The sequence below is a fragment of the Lampris incognitus genome, chromosome 18, assembly GCF_029633865.1.
Source record: "Lampris incognitus isolate fLamInc1 chromosome 18, fLamInc1.hap2, whole genome shotgun sequence".
NCBI classification, from domain to species: domain Eukaryota; kingdom Metazoa; phylum Chordata; class Actinopteri; order Lampriformes; family Lampridae; genus Lampris; species Lampris incognitus.
Genome location: NC_079228.1, coordinates 26047331 through 26071325, shown reverse-complemented (window position 1 = coordinate 26071325; position 23995 = coordinate 26047331). Strand labels below are relative to the sequence as shown.

The 23995-nt window shown below is 46.7% G+C and overlaps 1 protein-coding gene across 1 annotated transcript in view; it reads left to right on the top strand.

Moving 5' to 3' along the window:
* Window positions 1–951: 951 nt before the first annotated feature.
* The window catches only part of nedd9 (neural precursor cell expressed, developmentally down-regulated 9), a 35289-nt gene continuing 12245 nt past the window's right edge, over window positions 952–23995 (top strand). The window contains exons 1-2 of the mRNA XM_056297841.1: window positions 952–1123; window positions 14142–14555. Coding sequence (XP_056153816.1) covers window positions 1112–1123; window positions 14142–14555 — 426 coding nt within the window. The 5' untranslated portion in view covers window positions 952–1111. The remainder of the gene's footprint in view (window positions 1124–14141; window positions 14556–23995) is intronic.

Below are 23995 nucleotides of genomic sequence, written 5' to 3'. Positions count from 1 at the left end.
GTCTAGTTGGTTTTGTGAGCTGGCGTTGGGGTGAAGAAACGTTTGTGAAATGTGGCAGATGAATTTATTTCCACATCGATGTCAAATGTATCTTTTCTCCAGAAATCAGCCTAACTATATACAGCTTCAAGCCCGTTTTGTTCACCGCGTGGATCATCTTGATTTCGTCAAGAGTAAATCATGTCCATGTTTAATGCATTCAGAGGTTATCTAGCCATGTGACTGATGGTTATCGAAGTTAAAAGTTCAGCTGTGACGCACCACAAACATTTTGTGGTCAAGGGCGGTACTCTGAAGGGCCAACACACAACACAGGTGCTCAAGCCGTGTGTGTGTGTGTGTGTGTGTGTGTGTGTGTGTGTGTGTGTGTGTGTGTGTGTGTGTGTGTGTGTGTGTGCGCGCGCGCGCGCGCATACTGTGTATTATCTATTTCTGTCTGATTCTTCATAATGAAATACTATGTCATTTGATTCAAAGCATAGACAAAACTCGTAAGAAAAGCTTGCTGGACAGCAGAGGGCTTTGTGAATTTCCATGTGAACGATATGGGAGCTTTTCATAAGTAAACTGCTTCGCCTACGTGACAGAGCGCTGATAATCATACTTCCTCGCGCTCTCTCGTTTATCCGTTTCATCCGACGCTGCTTCAGTCGCAATAATTTACCTCGGACGCAGTCAACATGAAAAACAACGTGAACATGTAAACATGTAGCCTAGATGATGCTTTTGCCAAACAAACGTATTTTCGATACTGGCTTTACAGCTCTTGAGAGGTTAAGGTCTACTACCAAGCACCAAACAATACGATTCAAAGTGCTAATGACGTCACCTTTCTTTCGGCGAGGGGGCGAGGACTAACGTTGCTCTGACCAATCAGATGTGTTTCATGCAAATGAACTACAAGACCGTCCTGTAGTAAAACGCAATCTTGTGAAAGGAGTAGAACGAGCAAAAGCCCTCTACCGAGAAAGAGACTGGCAGCTTATCCGGATGGCTATTTAACTGCACAGAGTCCCCGCCAGTTCACCTTTCAGATGTGTGTTCTCTGATGCGATAAACGGATAATCCCACATTTTCCCGGAGTCAGAGAGAAGAGGCGCTGAAGCTCAAAATGAAATACAAAGTAAGTTGCATCCGCGTGCGAGGAGGCAGCGTTGCCTCTGATTGTGCCTGTTACCTTGTCCCCCCCCCGTCTTGACGCTGATGGCCGCGATTGAAAACACTTCCCCCGGATACGAAGTCGAGCTCGTCTGTGTAAAATAACGGAATCGCTTTAGTTTTCACGGTGTTAGCTTTAGCAGCGAATCTAATCGTGTTGTTTGAACAAAAAGAGAAAAAGGAAAGGAAAAAAAAGAAATGAAATGGGGGAAGTGGGGTTCATGAGTTTTCGCTGAGGCTGTGATAAAAATCTGAGGACCCTCACTGTGTCAGGTTGGATACGATGCAGTGAAAGGCTCAAGTTTCGACAGCTTGTTTTAAATCCACTCTCCTGTCTGACGGGGTGATTTTCTCTCATATGACTCCGTTATGAAGACAGGGGTAAATTTTCTCTCTACCATTGCATGTAGGGTGTTGCTTGAGGAAAAGGACCCTATAACAGTCTGCCAAAACCAAAAAGTATAAACAGAGAATTAAGTGTTGAACCCATATTCAGGGTCTTATGTTGTTCCTTACTAGTGTATTTTCACCAGTGCCCTCGGTGCTGAGGACTGGTTTTATTGCAGGCCTATATTTATCAGGTCTAAACATTTTGACTCAACACTGAGAAGTGGGAAGATGCTATGACACGTTTATTACTGCTGGGCGACGTCCATTACTTGTACCTTTTTTGCCGGTGAGACTTCAGCTTTGTTTGGACACTATTTTAATAGTCCACATTCAAGGGCTGTTGCACAAGAGAGACATTCACTTGAGTTCAATTGGCACCCTTTATTTAAAGGAGTGGTGGTGTTGGGTCGTTTCCACACAGCATGTCGATTCAGTATTGAGTACTGGTCTAAACAGCCCTGGGATATTTTGTTGACCACAGTTTCTCTCTGCAGATAGTCTCAGTAGGCTCATGTTGAACGTCAGGGTTGGCCACAGAGGTCTGTTTTTTTGTTGTTGCAGTGGGCAGTCACAGGGAGCTTGTGATAGGCTCCTATGTAAACTTGGCATCTTCAATTTCTGACCCTTTTGTTCTGTGCATCCGTGACGCCAGAGAGGCGAAGCAGTAGGGAAGACTGACTTCTGACAACCGCAGATTGGCCTTGGTCTGCATAACACTATCTGGGAAATATGGGGTAGTCAGCAAGAGATAATGCCATTCCATGCATAAGCAGGCGCATGCGATGCTTCCTTTTCTTAGCTTTTCGAAAGAATGTCTTAAACTAAAGGCCCAAAGCACCTTTTTCCCCCCAACATCCTTTCAATGCGTTCCCTTTAAGCGCCATCTCATTCCTTCATTTCAATCATAATGAGACGCATGTGCTCCGAGCTCCTTAAGCATACCATATTAGGAGGGCGAGAAGTCTGCTCTCTCAGTGAAAGCTGCGAGAAGTGTTTGGATGACTGAGGGATGTCAAAAGGGGGACAACTTTGGTTTTCCCCCTGACTCTTCTCTCAAATCGATGCTGTCATGGCTTACCCCCCCCCCCCCAATCCTCACCCACCTCGAGTGTCGCCGGTTGAATCTGTCACAGGGGTCTGGGTGCTTCTTATCCGCCGTGTCTAGCTGAGCGTGGTTTCTCGGAGGGCCCTGTGATTTGTGGGCGTGTGTGCTATGCGTCTGCGTCATCCTCTAAACTGACTCATTGTCCGGTTCAGTGAAGGGAGCAGGCGCACCGTAAGTGGTGGTGGTGGTGGTAGTCTGGGCACAGGTCCAGCTGGACTGGACTTTAGTTTTAGCAAACCTCCCAGAATAGGAGTACTGATCAAGGAGTACAGCTACGACCGTGTGCCGCTGACCATTGGATTCATCGGCATCTGGGGCGTTCAGACCGCCTCATTAGCAGGCTCTTATTTTGATGGATGCCTGTAAATGAACACCAGTTTTTCTGCTTCCCTTGTACGTTCTGTCTCCTGGAATGAGGTCCCAGTCCGTTTTTCTTCTTCTTCTTCTTCTTTTGTGGCTCCCTGTAGCTGAAAAACGGCTCTATTTCTGGCCCTCATGGCCCAGAAATAAAAGTTAATTCAACACCTTGATTAACTGCTCTAATTGTTCGGCCCACAACAATATGAAACAAACAATTATAGCACAATTTTACAAGTATTATGATGCATACCCATAGGTGGGATATACGTGTATATATCATGACATACATAATGATAAACTTTAATTATCTTTTTTTTTCTTCAGTATTTTCAAAACCAGGTTACAGTGCTTTACCGAACCAGCCTGAAATGAGGACTTAATGATGAAACAGGGATTAAAGAGGGGGAAAAATAGGTTAGATAAGTGAATAAAGCATGACAGAAGGAATTAAGAAACACTATGGAAAAAGCCTTAAAAGATAATACTGATGTTGCTGGCCTGATTATGTCATGTCTGTCCACAAGGTAGACAAACAAAACTGCAACGCCTCCTGAAACTGATTGCGGAGAGGCCCAGCGAGAAAACTAGGTCGAAGGGTCCATATTAGTCCTGCCACACGTATGTCAAGATACTGAATCAGTACAGCAACCTGAACGGCACCAGTACAACACACATACTGTACTTACACACCCTGGTCCTGCCTCTTTCTCTGCCCGTATTTGAGATAGTGAAAGTATGAAATGTGTTTCTTGCCTATGATAACCTATCTGCATTATGCAATGCAGAGAGAGAGAGGGAGAGGGAGAGAGAGAGATTGAATCAGGTATCCAGGGCGGTTTTGACTCTCGCTGACTTGCACATTCTGTCCGTTGTACCAGTGTCAGCATATCTACTCTGCTTTTACCTCCCAAGTCAGTCGCTCACAGATTTAATCCCTGCTGTCTCTCCTGGTTCGAGTCTGTTAAATATTTACATTTTTTTTCTCTGTGTCTCAAGGTTTGCTCTTCCTCATAGCTGAGGTGACTTATTCATAGACATGGCAAGTATGCCATTCACTGAGCACAGAGCGGTAATGTTTCCAGCGAGGCTTAACCGAGTGCGGTGGCTGCTGGTGCCATGTCATGTGTCCTGAGGCATGGTGCCACCGACTCCAGCGGGCAGCGGACCCGGCCGGAGGAGCGGGGTGGGGGCTGCAGGGGTATAAGGGGGATAGCTAGCTTGCCCGGACGCTGTCGCTCTTGCTGACATCAGAGATGGTTTCCAGCAGGTGTGCAGGTGTGAAGGGATGGCTTGTCTTCTATAGGTCATCTAATGCGTATAATCCCCCTGATGAGTCCGTTCACAGACGGATCTTTTTCTATTAGACAAACCACACACAAACAAAAAAACAGCCACCGTGGGGCCCGGGGATTTCTGAATGAGCGAGAGAGGGAGATATGACAATGATGCTGCCTCTGGCAATTGGGATGCTACAACATAACTTTTGTTTTCTGGGGCAATGGGAGAGGAGAATTGCCTCTAACACTTTTTTCCCCCCATTTACCAATAATAACACTTACACATGCACATACCCATAGACTCCCACCTCTTTTAACTCATTCTTTTGGGGCTTACGTAACTGAGCAGAAATAGCTTCGCGACCGCAATGGAGAGTGATTAGGTGAACCCAAGCCTTGGTGTGTGTGTGTGTGTGTGTGTGTCTGTGTCTGTGTGTGTGTGTGTCTGTGTGTGTCTGTGTGTTTTCTTCAGTCTTTCTTTTATGGGTCCAGGTTCTAGGCAGCAGTCCAGGGAAGAGGGGTGGGGGGGGGCAAGGCAGACATTGTTCTCTGAGCCAGCGATCAAGGAGGGAGGGAGGGAGGGAGGTGGAGGAGGAGGACTTGTGAAACTGAAAAGGGAGAGAAAATGAAAGGGATGGGAAGTTGTTAGGGTGGAGGAATGGTTGAGTGAGGGCAAACAGAGTTGGATGTACTGGGGGATGGGAGTCGGGGGGGGGGGGTGTCGTGGAGAGACCCATGAGAATGAACAGCATTCCAGGCAATCGTACATGGGAAGCTTGTTCAGAAGATGCACATGGTTGTTTCAAGGTGCCTCATTACATTGTTACCCAGGGTTAGTCTGGCAAGGGGGCACACCAGGATACGAAGCCTTTTCTTTCTCTGTGTGTGTGTGTGTGTGTGTGTGTGTGTGGTCATGCAAGGGTTGGCATTGTGCAGAACTCTTCTAAAGAGACATTTGTGTTCCTTAAAAAAAGATCAGGGTTTATTTACAGAGCAAACTTCAGCCAGTGGGCAAACAGTTCTCCTCTCTCTCTCTCTCTCTCTCTCTCTCTCTCTCTCTCTCTCTCTCTCTCTCTCTCTCTCTCTCTCTCTCTCTCTCTCTCTCTCTCTCTCTCTCCTCTCTCTCTCTCTCTCTCTCTCTCTCTCTCTCTCTCTCTCTCTCTCTCTCTCTCTCTCTCTCTCTCTCTCTCTCTCTCTCCTCTCTCTCTCTCCTCTCTCTCTCTCTCTCTCACACGGCCAGCCGGCCTCTCAGTGTGGGGTAAACTGGTATGTCTTACAAATTCTTGAGCAATAAAATGGCTTTTTCGTGTGACCTTCAGTTTCAAACCACCAAGTCTTGGATATTGTTATTCTTTTACTTTGAACTAATCACAGGCGCTGAATGAATTCGACCATTTCAAAAAGAAAAGATTATCAAGTGCCATTATAGCACTATTTTCAGCTCCGTAATATTCAAAACAATGTTTGGGTGTCGTCACCAGTATTCGCTTGCATCTGTCTTAGATATTTCACAGTTTTCTGTCCCTGTTCCCCCAATCCACCCTGGCAGAGGAGTTTCACTGAGTGAGTCAATGAATGGGAGTCTCCCCCCCCCCCGACCACCGCCTGCTGTGCCCTTGCACCGTGGGCCAAGTATTACCATTTCAAAACAGTCCACAGGGAGATGGACTACATTGCAAGTTCACAGCACACCAAAAAGTAGAAGGAGTGAAGACCGGTCTAGCATCAGCAACAATGCACACAGTCGCTCCCATGTTTGATCTTTGGCAGAAAGCACTTTTGCCACCCCACTTCTGAAGAAGAATGCCAAGTATTTTGCTCGGGGGACATCTTTTCAGACCTCGTGGACCCCCGTTTAACTCAGTTCAGCCCTATGAAGAGCCCATCCTAATGTCAAGTGAGAAGAGCCTTGGCAACCTCAGCCCATCCAACTGCACCTTGAATCAGGCCACTAGCACAATGTTGTCAGTGCTTTGAAACAAGTCTTTTTCAAACACGGTCTGCAATTATGTGCGTCATGATATGGTGTGTCGTCGACTTGACGAAGTGACAGATATCTGTTTGCTAATGGCATGTTTCATAGCCAGGTGATCAGAGATACTGTGCTGTAAACAGATTATGAAAGGTCAGAAGCCTGCAGGGGTTGGACGTGTGGATGTCTGTCATAGTGTTTAGCACCTATCTGCTCAATAGGTGCCGTAAACGGCACAGCACTCTTAAGCCTGGGGTAAAATATGCAAGTACAAAAGATTTATTCCTAATTACATATTATTTATATAACATGGAAAGTGAGTGCTATCCTTTTGTAATATCTGGCATTTTGCAGCTAAACAAATTACCCCTTCTAAATCTGGAATAGTGATTATGATGGGGGGGGAGGATGGCAGACTTGGTTGCTATGCATCTTTTTGTGTCTGTATGAGATATGAGTGTAGCGTGAAATCGGGACGACAGTGAGGCAAATCTGCATCTCATTGGCCGTTCCTATATGTAAAACCATCAAACGTGGGCCTGAAGAGATACCGTACGGCATACTGCGCAACTTGGCCAGTACTCCCATGTGGGATTAGCATGCGTCTCAGGGGCTGCTAGGGATGAACCGCACATCATTTCAGAATCGACATTTGCAGTAGTCACATTGCAAGGGTGCACCGTAAGGCTAGAACGCTCACTGCGTGGCAGAAAATGAAATCTAGCAAGGTCTGCTTTTAAAGAAAAATACCCTAGCACGTCTGACAAATCATGTAATTAGGTCTGATTTAATGACTTCTTGGACAACTGCCTCAATAGGAATTTACGATTGAGTGATAAATTCCTCGCAAATGGAGGTTTGGAATTGAAAAGCTGCATATACCTGGTGAAATTATCGAACTCCTTTCTATTCATTCATATCGCAATACATATCGCGATAAACTAAAATATCGCAATGTTGGTATTTTTTCCAGTATCTTGCAGTCCGAGGGATTACAATAACGCACTCAAGGGGCCTCACTTGGCAGCCCCTCAACACCCCCCCCCTTCCTCCGGCTCTCACTCTCTCTCTCCCCACTAAAACTGAACCTCTCTTGGCCGGAGGCCCACGAATGCCATCCGTAACACAGAAGGCCGTCCGGGCAGTCCTGGCACAACTTACAAATATGAGAGATGGTGTCAACTGATCGCTCAACAGCGCTTCCACTTCGCAGAATTCGATGCACACTTGAAAGAATATATCCTGTGTTACTTTCACCTCCGGCTTTTAGATTGTCCTTCTGGCGGGAATTGACGAGCGAAGTACATTTAGAGGTGTTAGTAACACATGCACACAGTAAAGTGCGGTAGCTTGCAGTGTCGTAAAGCATTGCAGAGGACAGGAACTGCTTTCAGTTTAGGAGGGCTTTAAAAACAGAAGACAGTGTTACATCAGGTTTCCTTTGAATGTGACAGAAGATGTAGTTCTGCTAAACAGAGAGAGGGTACATGGAGGAAGATGAATGAGCCGCTGCTTACTAAGAAGTTGCTCAAATGACATGTAACGCCGTTCTTGGTAGAAGTAGGTTAGTATGTGATGGCTTTGGAGGCTTGATTCCACGAAAGGACCGTCTACTGGTGGGTGCTTTGAGCAGAAATATACTGCCGGTAGCCTATTTGATTGCAAGATCTGCCGGAAATAAGTTTGCAAGGGAAAATCCATATTACACACAGCATCTCACATCATGAACACCCGACTGAAGTTATCGTCACCATGCTGTGAGTGTAGAGATGTTGTGGTAAAACGGAAGGGAGGTTTCCTTAGTCATATTATTGTCAGGGTCGCAGGGTTGAGTGCTCCAAAGTTGAGTGAATCATAGATGAAAAGGGGAAGGTGGTGGGTGTTATTTGTATACAGGGGATGGACACAGAGGCCTTTTACTCAATACTTGACCAAATAAATGGAGCCATTTGTATTCCTATCGACTCTAACTCTCTAACTTTGAAGTCTCAAGCCTGGTGTTTTATCCCAATGCGAGCATGGCGTAGATTGAAACCCAACAATGTGTCAACTCAGTACTATGACTGGTTAGTCAGGAACAGAATCACTGTCACAACCAATCAAATGGCTTCTTTTTTTTCCCCCTCATCATGTAACTATCGGGTTTGCTTCAGCTCAGAATAAGCCATTTATTGATTAGAAACAGTTGCCATTTGTTTTTGTGTCGCTGTCGCCCGATTGTGGGATTTGATTTACACACGAGGCACTGGTCAATATGAGGCAGCGTTGCACGTGACAGATCACGTTTTGCTGAGAGGCAAAGGGATGAGGATGAGTTTTGCTTGCTGAATGTGGAAACATTAAATTTATAACACAGTCCTTTGGCACCGGGAGCATTTCAGAAATGGAGGAGGTGAAGTCCTCGCCAGCCTGCTGTGTAATTATGTTAATACATGGCCACTGGCAGGGCCTGTAAAGAGGCTGTAATCAGTGGGTCAGCCTGCCTGAAATCGGTCCAAATGAAGAAATTGCCATGTACTCTGAGCTCTGAACCACTTCCCATGAGCCTGTTCTAACCAGAACCCTTCACACGGCCCATTTATTTGAACTGGCTCTCACCCGCAGCAGCCTGCACTCAGAGGAATGGCCCACGAAAGTCATCAGGTCCTCATTACCGTCATTACCATAATTATTTTCTATATTTACCTATGTGAAATAAGGCCAAATGAGTGTGCTGGTTCACCCATTCTGTGCACCACCCCAGGGCATGTGTTACAGTGGTATGGCTCTAATTTTCACACTAGCCAACTGCTGATGTGGTCCATAGGTTTTTTTTGGGTTTTTTTTTTTTTTTATAGGAGAAGAGCCATTTTCTCACAATTGGAGCCTACCACTTTTTTGGGAGCAGGGGGGGGGGGCACTTGTTTGCAATATATTCCTGTTTTCTCTTTACACGCAGGGCCACTCCTGCGGCTCCGGGGACCCAGATTTCTGCAGCATGGTTGTGATTTTGGCTGCAGTAACAGGGGAGTTTCGCCTGTCGTATTTGTGAGCTCATTTTCCCAAAGAGCCGCCATCCGTAGATTGATGTGTCCTCCAGAGGCTGCGCCAAAACCACCCAGAGAGCTCTTACTGAAAGCAAAGGTGGGGCGCGTTTCGGTGTACATGTTACGTAAGGCCTTTTTATTTTTGGCTTGCCCCGGCACAGGCTATGTGCTCTCCACACAAACGGGACGGTTAACATTTGTGGCAGACGAGACACCGGTGGAAGAAACTCCATTTAATATTACGGTTCTATGAGTCATAGACGTCTCCGAGACCAGGGAGGGGGTTAAGGGGAGTGAGGCTAGACAAATTGGTTTGGGTGTGGGGTTTTTTGTGTGTGTGTTTATATCCTGCTCCAGGTGTGAAGTTGGAAAACTCAGCTTTGCGTTATTCCACTGTGTCTAATGACAAAAACACACGAGGCTGTGAGAGCTTCTCCCAGACCATATGTTACCGACAACAGAACGAGCCCTGGGAGGCCCGTGTCCAACAAGAATTGTATGTGTGTGTGCACGTGTATGTTTGTATGCATGACATTTTTTTACCTTGTTGTTTCGTGCCACCAACAGAAGGGACACAACCATGTGATAACACAATATGTCTTCTACCCAAATCGTTTTTATTTACTTATTTAGTTATTTATTTTACCCCTTTTTCTCCCCAATTGTACTTGGCCAGCTACCCCATTCTTTCGAGCCGTCCCGGTCACTGCTCTGCCTCCTCTGCTGATCTGGAGAGGGCTGCAGACTACCACATGCCTCCTCTGATACATGTGGAGTCACCAGCCACTTCTTTTCACCTGACAGTGAGGAGTTTCGCCAGGGGGATGTAGCGCGCGGAGGGATCACTCTATCCCCCCCAAACAGGCACCCCAGCCGACCAGAGGAGGCGCTACTGCAGCAACCAGGACACATACCCCCATCCGGCTTCTGTAGGGACGCCCGACCAAGCCGGAGGTAACACGGGGATTCAAACCAGTAATCCCCGTGTTGGTAGGCAACGGAATAGATCACCACGCCACCTGGATGCCCCCAATCTTTATTTTTTACCTGGCCTACAGTTTACCAACGTCATGTTTGTCATCCTCATATCTGCCAATGGCAGGTGCTGTCTGTCTGTATATGAGTGTTTGTTTGTGAATGCATGGGGTAAATATTCCCTCCATCACTTGCATAGACCATTCATACTTCAGAGAAAAGCCAAAAACACCCCGTCGTCTGGTCTCTGGTGAGGCAGGGGAATAAATCTTGTCTAGATGCTCAGCAGCCTGTGGGAGCCAACTTCCTGGAAGCTCCTACCCATCTGTGGGTGAGACAAGAGCACGGGGGCCCTCCCTGCCCTTTGACAAATGGCAAACATATGTGTTTACATCGGGATCAGTGGCAAGCAATGCAGCCACCTCATTATGACTAACCAGTGTTTATTCCAAAGCTCTGACGCCTGGTGTAATAGTCAGTTTCACCTTCCCTGGTCACAGATGCGAGGTGGTCAGAAGCAAACAAAAACAAGCAAACAGGAGCTGATTCTTTGCCCCTGCGTTACTTCAAACGGATCTTCACGTTTCTGTTTTCCATTATGGTTAGCAACCTGTGAGAGATCGGTTCAATTGGACTCTCGATAATGAGATATTTGAAAGGAGAAAAAAAAGTTGATACCTGCGATTCTTTTTAATGGCTCAGATGGCCTGTCAGATTTGCACAGTCCATTTATTGATTTCAAGAAAATCAGTGTTTCAACATCAGGATTTCAGTAAATAAAGTGGATGTTAACTTCATCCCCCACCTCGTGTAACACTCTTTGATCCTCTCTGTAGTCCTAAAGCAAACGTGGTTCACATTTCCATGATCTACTTCCTGTTGTTTCCTTATCCACAAGCCTCAATCCCACAAAGCCCAACCTTTGAGAGAAAGCGATGTGTGAATGTGAGTCCACCAGTTCCTTTCTGGATTCTTTTTGTGGTCCAAAGACAAACTGCAGAAGATGAAATTTCTTCATGTTTGACACAGACTTTTTCCACAAACTTGTTCTTTCTGATGTCACACTTCTGCAAATGTCCAGCCACCAGATGAAAAGTGGTTTATCCACTGACTGCAGATGTTGTCACGTCTGCGAGTGCCACTCTGCTAATGTGATTGTGGTCCTTGTAGACCTAATTTCATTGATTTGCACTAATTGGCACGGCAGATACGAGCTGAACGTGTCAACTACTTCTAGTGGAAGTAAATTTACCATATTGATTTTTACTTTGGGGTTGATCTGTGTTCCTTTCATATTAACATGCATCATTTTTGGGCATCTGGGCAGCGTAGCGGTCTATTCTGTTGCCTACCAACATGGGGATCACCGGTTCGAGTCCTCGTGATACCTCCGGCTTTGTCGGGCGTCCCTACAGACACAATGGGCCATGTCTGCGGGTGGGAAGCCGGATGTGGGTATGTGTCCCGGTCGCTGCACTAGCGCCTCCTCTGGTCGGTAGGGGCACCTGTTTGGGGGGGGTAGTGTGATCCTCCCCCTGGTGAAACTGTCAGGTGAAAAGAAGTGGGTGGCGACTCCACATGTATCGGAGGAGGCATGTGGTAGTTTGCAGCCCTCCCCGGATCCGGTGGGGTGGAGCAGCGACCAGGACGGCTCAGAAGAGTAGGGTGATTGGCCGGATACAATTGGGGAGAAAAGGGGGGGAGGAAAAAAACGTGCATCATTTTCCATGTTCGTTTGATTTATAATTTACAAAGTTTTGCAAAGTACAAGAGCATGTTTGGGTGAATATGTTGTTCAGCCGTCGACATCAAAAAATGCTTAGTAGACATGAGTAGGCAGTGTGGTTTTGTGAAATATTTAGTGTTTTTCAAAACCGTCCAGCATCAGCTCCCATCTTCACAAAGTCTAGACCAGGGCTGTACTGAGCTTAGCTGTCCCTGGGGGGGGGGGGGGGGGGGGGCGTGCGTGTGTGTGTGTGTGATGTTTTGACAGTTGATTATAGTGATCATTGTATTAGTGGTATGTTTGTGTTTGTGGAGTGGGTAATTGAACCACTTTCTCTCATGAGTCTTAAGAATTAAGGAGTTACTCTTGACAAACTGATGTCTCATGCAACCAGAAGGTCACAGTGAACCGCTGCCTTGCAGACAGTTACAGATTAACGTCTCGGGTTTGTTTTTGCCCTGTTCCTCGTTTCACAAGGTAAATGTATCACTACATTGTAAACCAAGGGAGCAGAATTGCTTGGTCATCGTCAAAATAATCAACATTTTGTTTCCTCTTGGATAGCAATGCTGCCAGCCTATATCTCGTTATTGAAATCAACAGCCATTGGGAGCCACTCCCACGGCGACCTCCGGGGTCAGGTTCAAGCGCTTTGTGGTCCTGCGGGCAAGCCAGCAGCCAGCGGGGGGCTCTTTGTGGGGATTCAATTGTGTGTCGGGTACTGCTGGCTAATGGCCATGACAGTGCACTGAGACAATGGCCTGAGAGGCCGGGCTCGTTGGGAGATAAGGATGTTACTAGAGGAGTGAGGTTCACATGGGAACCTTTTGGAGTGGGTCCCGGTAGGAAAAGGGAAAGGCCAGTGAACGTACATGAGAGGCTCTGCCCAGTAGCAGGCACACCGTGTCGGCTTCCTGATTCCCACAGCGAGATAGAGAAAGTCTCGATAACATACTGCACAAAAGAGAGTAGAAGGTGGCCCAAAAGGAGAAATAAGTGTACTTTTGGAAAAGTCATTACGTAATATATTCATCTCTGCAGGCAACCTTAATTTGGACTTTTAACCACTGACCTCTTTAAGCATACTAAATCTTGTTAGATGCTTTTCTTGTTCATCCCCATTCTGCAAAAAAAAAGTCTGTTATTGCTCCAAATGTGCATGTTATCGTAGCAGATTAGGAATCACATTTTATGAAAAGCAGCTCATCCAAAATCGAAAAGCAGGTCTAACAGCAGCATCACTAATTGCAGACCATCACTGCAGCCTCAATCCCACGGTCCCTCTATGATTTGGTCTCTTGTTATGCTACAAGGAACCCTTTCACCAATTTAATGCAGAAGCAGAATCATAGTGCATGAAAAGAGGGCACGTTGCATATTTAATGTTATCTACAATGTAGAGAGAGAGAGAGAGAGAAAGAGAGAGAGAGAGAGGTGGGTGGGTTGGTGACAAGACGGTCATTGTCTCAAATCCTGCACAAACTGGGAAAGCCTGAGCAGGGAGAATGAAGGACAAGCTCTCCTCCCTCCTTCCTTTGAGGTGCGGTTGAACCAGGAGCTCTTGTGGAGAAGCTTGTTGGTCAACAGTGGAAAAATGTGGTCGTGTTGGGCAGCTTCCGGGCATACATTTATGTAACTGTGTGGGTGTGATTATTATTTCAGCATGTCATGGCTGAAAAAGAGCAATCATGGCTTGTGAAGTCCCACCTTTTTTTGTAATCAAAGCCTCATGCTACGCAAAGAGATGACGTCATTTACTGAGGAAATTAGTTACAAGTGCCTCCCTCTGACGGGGAAGTGACATCCCCCAGGGCTTTCTTATCACCACATCTGCAGTTTTGAGTCATTACGTATATCTAGCCACTCACCAGCCTGGTAGATAGCTGTACCCTGGAGTATGGTACAGGCCGAGAAAATCCTATTTGGTTCAAATCAGTTTAAAGAACATCTGGTGCGGGGCTGGATGCTAATGCAATTCTGCACGATAATCTCAACTTCAGCCAGAGCTGTATCATTCATCATGTTCTTCTCAAAAGGCAATAGTGTATGTATGTGGTGGTCGCTTACAAGTTGGTTGTCCTCTTGTAATATCACTACTACCAAAGAGGGTTTACAATGTTAACCGCTGACTTTCTTTTCTTTGTTTCCGCAGAACTTGATGGCAAAGGCGCTGTACGACAATGTGCCCGAGTCACCCGAGGAGCTGGCCTTTCGGAAAGGGGACATCCTGACCGTCATTGAGCAGAACACAGGTGGTCTGGAGGGCTGGTGGCTCTGCTCTCTGCACGGACGCCAAGGAATTGCACCCGGCAATCGCTTGAAGCTACTGATTGGGCCCATGTTCGAGGCTCAGTCCCAGGCTGCCGCTGCCGCCACCACCGCCCAATCCCCAACTCAGAGCTCGGCCTACCAGCAGAAGGCAGCAGCGTCCCAGGGGCTGTACCAAGTACCCCAGTCTCTTCAGAGCCCACAGGGGCAGCAAGGAATTTACCAGGTCCCGCCTGGGCAGGAGGTCTACCAAGTGCCCCAGAGAAACGCTCTTGCTATTGATAGCCCATCGAGTAAGGTGAGATGACAGGGAGTGTTAGCATTATGTATACGTACGTGGAGCTATATATATATATATATATATATATATATATATATATATATATGTATGTATGTGTGTGTGTGTGTGTGTGTATATATTTATATATATATATATCGGCTTATGTGTGTGCATGTGTGTTTGTGTTAGGGCTGAATAATCTATTGTCTCTGAATCAACATCGCAATATACACACATGTAATAGTCCCACTGCAAAGGATGCAATGTAAGGCAAATTTATCCATGTCAGTCATGCTCACACTTATTGCTTGATAGAAAACGAAATCTTGCAAGGTCCGCTTTTTATGACCGCTCCTGAAGAAAAATATTCTGGCACATCTGACAAACAATATAATTTTGTCGGATTTAATGACTTCTTGGACAGCTGTCTTATTCCTCCCTGTAGAATCAACCTAATCAGTCTTTGAGTGATGAATTCTTTGCAAATTGAGTTTTTAAATTTAAAAGCTTCATATATCTGGTAAAATTATATAACTTCATTTGATTCTTTAATATTGCAATACACGGAAAAAAACAAAAATATTCCAATATTGATCCCCCCCCCCCCCCATATCACCCACCACCTAGTTTCACAGAATGGGGGCGAGAAAACAGACTGTTCATCTGAAGCGTGTTCACTGACCTACAATTAGGAAAAAAAGAGCTGTGGGATCAGAAAGGATTGGGAGGAGAACATGCATATGCAGGTGGGTGTGGCCTAGACTTGACATGTGTGGGTATTAGATGTGATAGGACATGGCATTTACGTGTTTACACAGCGACCTGTTATCCTGCCAGTCTGCCACGACACTGCATCAGTCCGATTGTGCAGACAGAATCCAGAGGCCAGAGGGATTGTGGGTCTGCAATGTACATTGTGGACAGGGTGTGTCTCCGCTGGCGTTGGCCACAGAGCAGGGTAGTGTTTTTATGCAGGGCTCCCATTTGGCTCTGCTTGTGCGTTGGCACACGCTGTGCAGCAAAGCCGATGAAGCCACAGAACAGCACTGAACAGGGGAAGAAATCATGGAAAAGCAAACAGCACAAGGCTGTTTTGGGCTTCTTTTTTTTTTTTTGGTGGAGCCTGCATGTAGGTTGCTTTGTATTCATATCCTGTACATAGGTCTCCAGCAAAACCCCATAGAATTTGGCTTGGTCATTTACAGTGTACGGCTATTTACGGTACCCTCCAAGAAGCGTGTCCGTCATGTATATTTTCATAGATCTGAACTGGACAGTCCCATCATCAGCGGTACCGTACGTCCCGAACCGTCGCAGAAATTGTGGCCTGGAGTAGCACTAAAAGAAACGAGTCGTTTTAGTCACCCCTTTTAGCTACCCGTCGTTTCCCATACAAAGGCAGGGAAATTGTTTCAACACATGGAAGTCCTTGGCGAGGGTGTGTCCAGACATGAGCGCATGTGAAAAATAAGAAGGGAAAAAGACTCCCGTTTATTCAACAGCTTAACTAGCAGTAGCACCTCACAACAAGATCATCCCCCATAGGAGACGTGTAGTAATTATACCCCAGTAAAGCTTTTTATATCCTGGGGTACTTTTTCTTTTTTTTTAAAACAGGATAGCTTAAGCTGTCATGGAAATGAGTCAAGGTGTGCGTTTTGTGGGTTTTTGTAGGTTAAATGGGAAGCAGGCGCCTGGAGCTTAGGAGGCTGAGAAATCCACTGTATGGAAACAGCTCTGATAAGTCCATCAGGCGGGGGGCGGAGGGGGGGGGGTCAGAACTGGTGATGGGAGACCTGTCAGTCACCCTGTACACGTCTATGCCTATGCACAAGTGCAAGCAACACACACACACATATATTTGCACGCACACATAAACAGCAGTCCTACCAACCAACACCTCTCCTCTTCACTAAGAGCCCACAGGACTTAACCAAGGCACGGTATTAAAATTACTTCTGTGATAACATGGAAAAATGAAATGTGGCTGTTATGAAAGCACTTCTTGTGCTCGTAGTCTATAATTTTGTTGTTTGAGAGATTAAATTAAGTCTTGGACATTTAACGAACCCTCCAATCTGTGGTTATCAAAGTGGTGCAATTTTCAGCTGTGTTTCTGTCCATTAGAGAGCGGCTGGGAGTGTGTGCGCCTTTCTGTTTGTTCACTTGTGCGTACGTGCGTTTTGTGTGTTTGTGCATCCAAGTGCCCATGAGTGAAGGTACATGCATGTGCGCACATTTCTGAGTATGAGTCTGTCTTCCAGGAGGCCTGACAAGGCTTCTGTTGTTTTCCATCGACTGTGTGACGTCAGTAGTTCGCCAGACGCGTCGCTGGTCCCCATGGCTGCAGCCATCCCACTCCAGATAACAGTACATGTACAAGTAGTGAAAGTAAATGAAGGGGGTGGCGAGGACAACACCTCCTTCTGTTCCTTTCTATTTTTACAAGAGTAGAAAGTATATCATTTAATGAGATTTCTGTTACAGTTATTGTATTAAAACACTCAGGGGGGTCCGCGGTGGTGTAGTGGTCTAAGCATCGGCTTTGTGTCGATGCAGTTGCCCACTGGGGACCGGGGTTCGCGCCTAGGTCTCGTCAGATCCGACTATGGCTGGATTCGATGAAGCAGCAATAATTGGCAATGCTGTCTTCAGGAGGGGGGCGGAGTCGGCTTGTGTTCATCACATGAATGTGTCTCTGGGTGTGTCGGAAAAAGCAGTGAGATGCAGGAGATGCAGTTGGCGAACGCATGCAGTACGAGGGTGGGTGTTTGAATTAGAATAGGGAGCGATTGGTCACTCAATTGGGAGAAAAAGAGAAAAATCAGAAATAAATTAAAAAACAACAAAAACACTCAAGAGAGGAGTTGCTGCTCTTTGCCTTTGCGGGGCACCGTTGGTAACAGGCGCTGCACATGGACGGCTCTGCCATACCCGGTGTGCTGTGCTGTACTGCGCTAAGAGCTGATGTAGTGGACCGGAAAGGAGTAATTTTCCTGTTGTCAAGTGCACCATGCAAATAAGCACACGCGAACATGTAAAGATGCTGCAACCCATTTCCCAAATCATTACGGGGACATGACAGACTTCCTAGACTGATAAGCCCCTCTCATGTTACCCTAAAGCCTTCGTCCCCTCCCGTACGTCCTTCACCCGCTCTGTGTGTGTCCTCATGTGTAGTGTGCACACATGTGCATGCACACATGTACTCTTGTCTGCACAGCACATCCTCCAGTGTGTGTCCGCAGCTTTGCATGCCAATGCCACTGTGCAAATCCAGATTGGTGACTGGTTATTTTCTATTCATGTGGTGTAGGGATTTGGTATATAAAGGCACACTGAGGTTTGGCACTCGCTGCCTTTCTAGCTGTTTGGTTTGGTGCCGCGTCCATGTCCTTGTGTGACCCTCCAGGGAGGGTGAGCTAAAGAGCCCCACAGCTGGCCTATTCAAGGCCCCAGAGCCGGGCCAGTGTGGGACACATGCCTGAGGCTCTCGGCCACACAAAGAGCCTCCTCACACTGAAGCCAGGAGAAGCCTTGTACCGCTTATATCAAACTGTTGTTGGAGTCCCATCACTCATCTGACATTGCCCTTGGTTTATTCTTTATTCACAGCTCTGAAAGGTACGCCTGTTTCTCCCAAACTCAAGTTTCATTCTATAGCTTTAGAGTCAAAGCACTTCATGAATCTGGGGGGGGGCACGACCCCTCCAAAAAAAATGTATACTGTTGTAGAATCTGAAAGATTTTGCTTTTTCTTTTTTTTAGATCAAAATTATAATCCTTATTGGTAAGAAAATATGCAAAATATATTTTTTCTGCACCCCCACCATTATTCTCTCTTAGCGCCTCGCTTGTATTCTGTCAGTGGGCTCAAACGTGCCCAAACAAATCAGTCTTTTGAGAAAAGTTTTGAAGGATTTCTGATATGTCAGATGAACTGATTCATCTGATTTTCTTACCTGGGTTATTGAGCATGCATAAAGACAGATATGTCCGCTTGCTTTTCTTTGTTGTTGGTTAGCTAAAAACAGTATTCAGACAAGCTAACTTCAGTGCCATTGAACCGGTGCAAATGCATCTATTTTTACAATGTCAGTGTTAAGCGTCCAATGGGATGTAGTATACATGATATGCAACGTTAGCTACTCAATTAAAAATGTGCAGTCAAGGCATCCGGGTGGCGTGGCCGTCTATTCCGTTGCCTACCAACACGGGGATCGCCTGTTCGAATCCCCATGTTACCTCCGGCTTGGTCGGGCGTCCCTACAGACACAATTGGCCGTGTCTGCGGGTGGGAAGCTGGGATGAGGGTATGTGTCCTGGTCGCTGCACTAGCGCCTCCTCTGGTCAGTCGGGGCACCTATTCGGGGGTGGGGGGACTGGGGGGAATAGCATGATCCTCCCACGTGCTGCGTCCCCTTGGTGAAACTCCTCACTGTCAGGTGGAAAGAAGCGGCTGGCGACTCCATGTGTATCGGAGGAGGCATGTGGTAGTCTGCAGAGATCGGCAGAGGGGGTGGAGCAGCAACCGGGACAGCTCGGAGCGTGGGGTGATTGGCCTGGTACAGTTGGGGAGAAAGGGGAGGGGGGTCCCAAAAAAAAGAAGTGCAGTCAGTACAAGGCCTACCTCCAAATACAAACTGAAGACGGCGAGCCTGTATCGGTCTGTTCACAATAAAGTCACACAATGGGTGTGCTTCACATATATGAATGACACTGTGTGTCCTTGTTCATTCATATCCACTACCCCCTTCTGAGCCAAGCGCACAGGTCACAGAGCTCAAACACGGGACGGGTTCAGAGTTCAAAGGCCTTCACTGAACCTCTTATCTACTCCTTCCAGGCGGTCTTTTTATTCCTCACTTCCTGCCTTGTGAGGTCTTACTCCTTCTATGGGCATTTCCTCTGTCATTGAGTCATAGATGGATCCAATCATCTTACTGGCCCTACCTTAAAAACGTAGGGGAATCACGGGAGGACTAATAAACGCCCACACAACTGAAGGAAGTACCCTGAGACATTTTTATGGGCTAGACTATTGAGGGAGTGCCGACTACCTTGATAAGACTGGGCTTTTGGAAGTAACCGAGTTATCTGTAATTAATGTCCTGTTTACTGAGCTGAGGGCTCTTTTTTTCTCCCTCTAATCACGTGCGGAGCGGTCTCGGCACCAGATTAGGGAAGTATCGCCATTCTTCAGCATGCCGACCCCTTCAGACACCCGTCTGCACACCATTGTTGCATTCGTGATGAATTGCCGGCCTGTGAGATTTGACCGAGGGGGCAAGGTCATAAATCCTTTGAATCGGAGGCATTCTGCTCTGCCGTCTGCCCACCGAGAGAAGGCCCCTACCCTTAAAAGTATGGAGCAAAGGCTGAGAGGGCGTAGCGGAGAAGTAGATGGAGGAGAGGGGAGAGGAAATGCTTTGCTGAAAGGTAACATTTCCCCCCCCCCCCCGTAAGATCTATGCAGCCGGGGGTCAGCCGGGAAATTTTTCAGCTCTCGTCTTTAATGCTTACTACGTACACTTCCCCACATCTCAGGGGACTGTGTCTAAATAGGTGTTTTATTTGTAAGTAAATGCGCCGAATGACGGAGGCATCATCAGAATCACCTTTGCTCCGATAATCACGTTAAAGGAAACTTGGCCGTGCCGCGGATTAAGAAGTCTCTTTGATCAGCGGGAATGAGAAATGATCCTTATTAGTGCTGGAAGCAGCGTGTTCCCCTTTAATGCCCCTCATTAAACCCACTCTCTGTTTGGGTTTGGCTCGGTGGCGCTACTGAGACGGCGAGGGCCTCACAGGATTCAAAACTTAATTACCTGCAGTAATTAGTTTGGCTTGTTAATAGACCAGCTCGGCTCCGAGCGGAGGAGGGCAATATTATCTTGCAGCTCTGAGGAGCACTGCAGCAAAGTGTTTTGGGCCGGGGATAAATGGTCCATCAAGCGCCATCTTCGTACTGTGATTCAGCACAGATGGCAGGGCCGAATTTTTAAAGAAGTGAAACATGCCGAAGTAACCTTATTTATGCACACTGGGAACCAGGCCTATATGATCTCCATAAGCAGCTTCCGGTGTAGCTGGGGTGCCAAAGTGCCGCTCAATGGTAAAAATGATCACAGTGAAGCAAATAAAATGAAGAAATAGCAACAAATTCTAAAAGAAAAAAAACAACTAACAAGATAGCCGTTTCGTGAATTGCATAGTACACAAGGGGATCAGATTTCACCTTCACTGTACCCCGGTGTCTCTTCTTACAGGTCTCCCTGCTGCCCACCCACCGCCAGTCAAAGCTGAAACAACAGCATTGTGCTGACAGAGGCAAATGGTAGATTGGAGGGGGAGGGTGGGAATAATGAGAGATGGATGTCTTGGACTTTTGTCAGTGCACACACACACACACACACACAGTGATGAATTCGAGGGCAGTGGTAACGGCAATACAAGAAGAGCGATGGGAGGATGGGCGCATGGAAGAGAGTGGATAGATAGGATGAATGGGAGGTATTTCAATGGGGCTCAGTTGCCATCTTGCCAGCAGAGTCATTGTCACCGGGTTCTTGCAACCTGATCTTTGGTGGCTAACTGGATGGGGTGTTTGATTTATGTCACCATGTCGTTTGTGCTGCGTGTTTGTCGCCAATAAAAAGGTGTGAAATGATGATTTCCTGGCACCTCTTTCTACACACAGGCCCTAAAGCCTGTGCACGCACACAAAAACAAACACACAAATCTTGCTGAGATGCTGCCTAATGTGATAGTTTATTGTTCCCTGCAGGGAAATCCTCTGTCGCTCGCCCCCTCTGGGCAGGTCAGACGACCGGCTCAGCTACTACAGAGTAGCTGCAGAATCCAGTCACTGAATCCGTAAGGGATTCAGTGACTTTTTCAAGGACAGGGTGGATGCTTTCTTACATGCAGGCTTAAACTTTGTGTACCAGGTTTAAAGGGTAACAGTCACGATTTTCAACATTATCTCTCACTCACTCTCTCTCACGATATATATATATAGATATATATATAGGGCAGCATGGTGGCACAGTGGTTTGCGCTGTCGCCTCACAGCAAGAAGGTTTCTGGGTTCGAGCCCCGGGGTAGTCCAACCTTGGTGGGTCATCCCAGGTTGTCCTCTGTGTGGAGTTTGCATGTTCTTCCTGTGTCTGCGTGGGTTTCCTCCGGGGGCTCTGGTTTCCTCCCACAGTCCAAAGACATGTAGGTTAGGTGAATTGGCCACATTAAATTGCCTCTAGGAATGTGTGTGTGTGTGCGCGTGTGCGTATGTGTGTGTCTCGGCCCTGTGATGGCCTGGCAGCCTGTCCAGAGTGTCTCCCCGCCGGCCGCCCAATGACTGCTGGAATCAGCTCCAGCATCCCCTCGACCCTGAGAGCAGGATAAGCGGTTAAGATAATGGATGGATGGATGTATGTATGTATATGTATAGCGTTTTTTCTGAAACCGTCAATGATGTTGTGAGTGCTCAACTAATGAGTGCAATATAGATAGATAGATAGATAGATAGATAGATAGATAGATAGATAGATAGATAGATAGATAGATAGATAGATAGATAGATAGATAGATAGATAGATAGATAGATAGATAGATAGATAGATAGCAGAGTTAACCCTCCCTTCTTAGCAGTTATAATGTTAAGCAGTCTTGGCACTGTGTGTCTCTGAAGCGCTGCCAAAATTGCATAGAAAAATGCCCACCAGTAATGCCAGAAATTGTGAATAACAGCACTACGTACATACAGCCGTATAGGAAAGTGTTTAAGCAAACACTGATTGTCTGCCAGTGACCTCACTGGTGGACACCATCTCAACAGCGTTTCAGAGACACACAGCCGACTAAGCATTATGGCTGCTAAAGGAGTATTATCCCTACAGCATACATATGTCGAGAGATCATTGTTGAAAATCATGACTCTTTCCCTTTAAGGGCAGCCCCCCCCCCCATATGATACGATAAAGGCAGATGTACAGTAATGGCACATGGCTGTAGTTTGGCAAAGCGTAGACACTCTAGACCGCAAATCCAGTTTAAGCAAGCGTTTATATACCAAAGTCGTGAGCTCACACTTGACATTACGACAATAACACCTCTAAGACAACAGGGCAAAAAATCTAACCTGCCAAAAAAAGAGAACTGGCTAGCATGCTAAGCAAACACGGTATTGCTGAAAGAGCCCTGAGTCACTCACTATATCTCTATAGCCATCATAGTAGGAGGCTTCCTAACAATACCTCTATTTGGCTCCTCGGGGCACTAGTTTGAACCTGATCCCTATTTAGTCATACGCGGCCCTGTGACTCTTCCACGGAGGAATCCTGTGAGGCTGTCACCTATGTGGAAAGAAACAACTGTTTGCTCAGTTGGCTCTTAATGATGTCACCGCCGCTTTTTAAAAAAAAGTGCATAACTCATCGCCGCAGTAAAGAGTTACCCTTCAGAGATTATAGGAGTGCCGAGTGGCCTGGATGCGCAGCCTGGGTGGAGATGGGAAATAAATGAGTGGTGTGTGTCTGGCAGCAAGTGAGAGGAGCAGCTGATGGGACGAGCACGACTTTACAAGAATGACATGTACCTGTGGATAAGGACGAGGAGCCCTCTCCGCCATCTGCAATGGAAGGGCTAATCCAAAACCAGAGATCCCCATGTGTGCGTGTTTCCTGATATTTTCCCATGCGGACCCATGCTACAAGTAGAGCAGAGAGGCTAAAGGGACCTTTTATTCCGGACCTTTCCTTTGTTGCTTGCTACAAGAGTAGCTCATTGTCTGATGTGTCGGGTTTCATGTGCTGGGAATTTGTTTTTGACGCAACCAGAGGCCTCTGTGTGTGTGTGTGTGTGTGTGTGTGTGTGTGTGTGTGTGTGTGTGTGTGTGTGTGTGTGTGTGTGTGTGTGTTATGTTTGTAAAGACCAATTTGATTATTTAACTATCAGAGTGAGGACATTTTTTATGAAGTGAGGACATTTTGGCCGGTCCTATTTTAGGACCTGGCCTTAAAATTAAATTTAGAATTAGCATTAGGTTAAGTCCGGGGTAAGGGTTAAGGTTAGGCATGTAGTCTGACGGTTAAGGTTAGGGCTAGGGAATGAAATGTCATCAAGGAGGGTCCTCACAAATTTAGGGGGGGGGGGAAGTGTGTGTGTGTGTGTGTGTGTGTGTGTGTGTGTGTGTGTGTGTGTGTGTGTGTGTGTGTGTGTGTGTGTGTGTGTGTGTCCCTCTTTGAGCGCCCAGTAGGCTCCTTGGCCTAGTCTATGTTTCAGTGTTGACCCTATGGGCCCTCTGGGATGATGTATGTACGCACTGGAATGCCAACAATGAACACCTTAAATCAGTGATGGGGGTTTTCAGATTAGCCTTATGAGAACCACATGGACTAGTGATGCTCCTCGGTACCTCCACTCAGATGAATGGCATTCCTTCCCTTACTAGGCTGTGT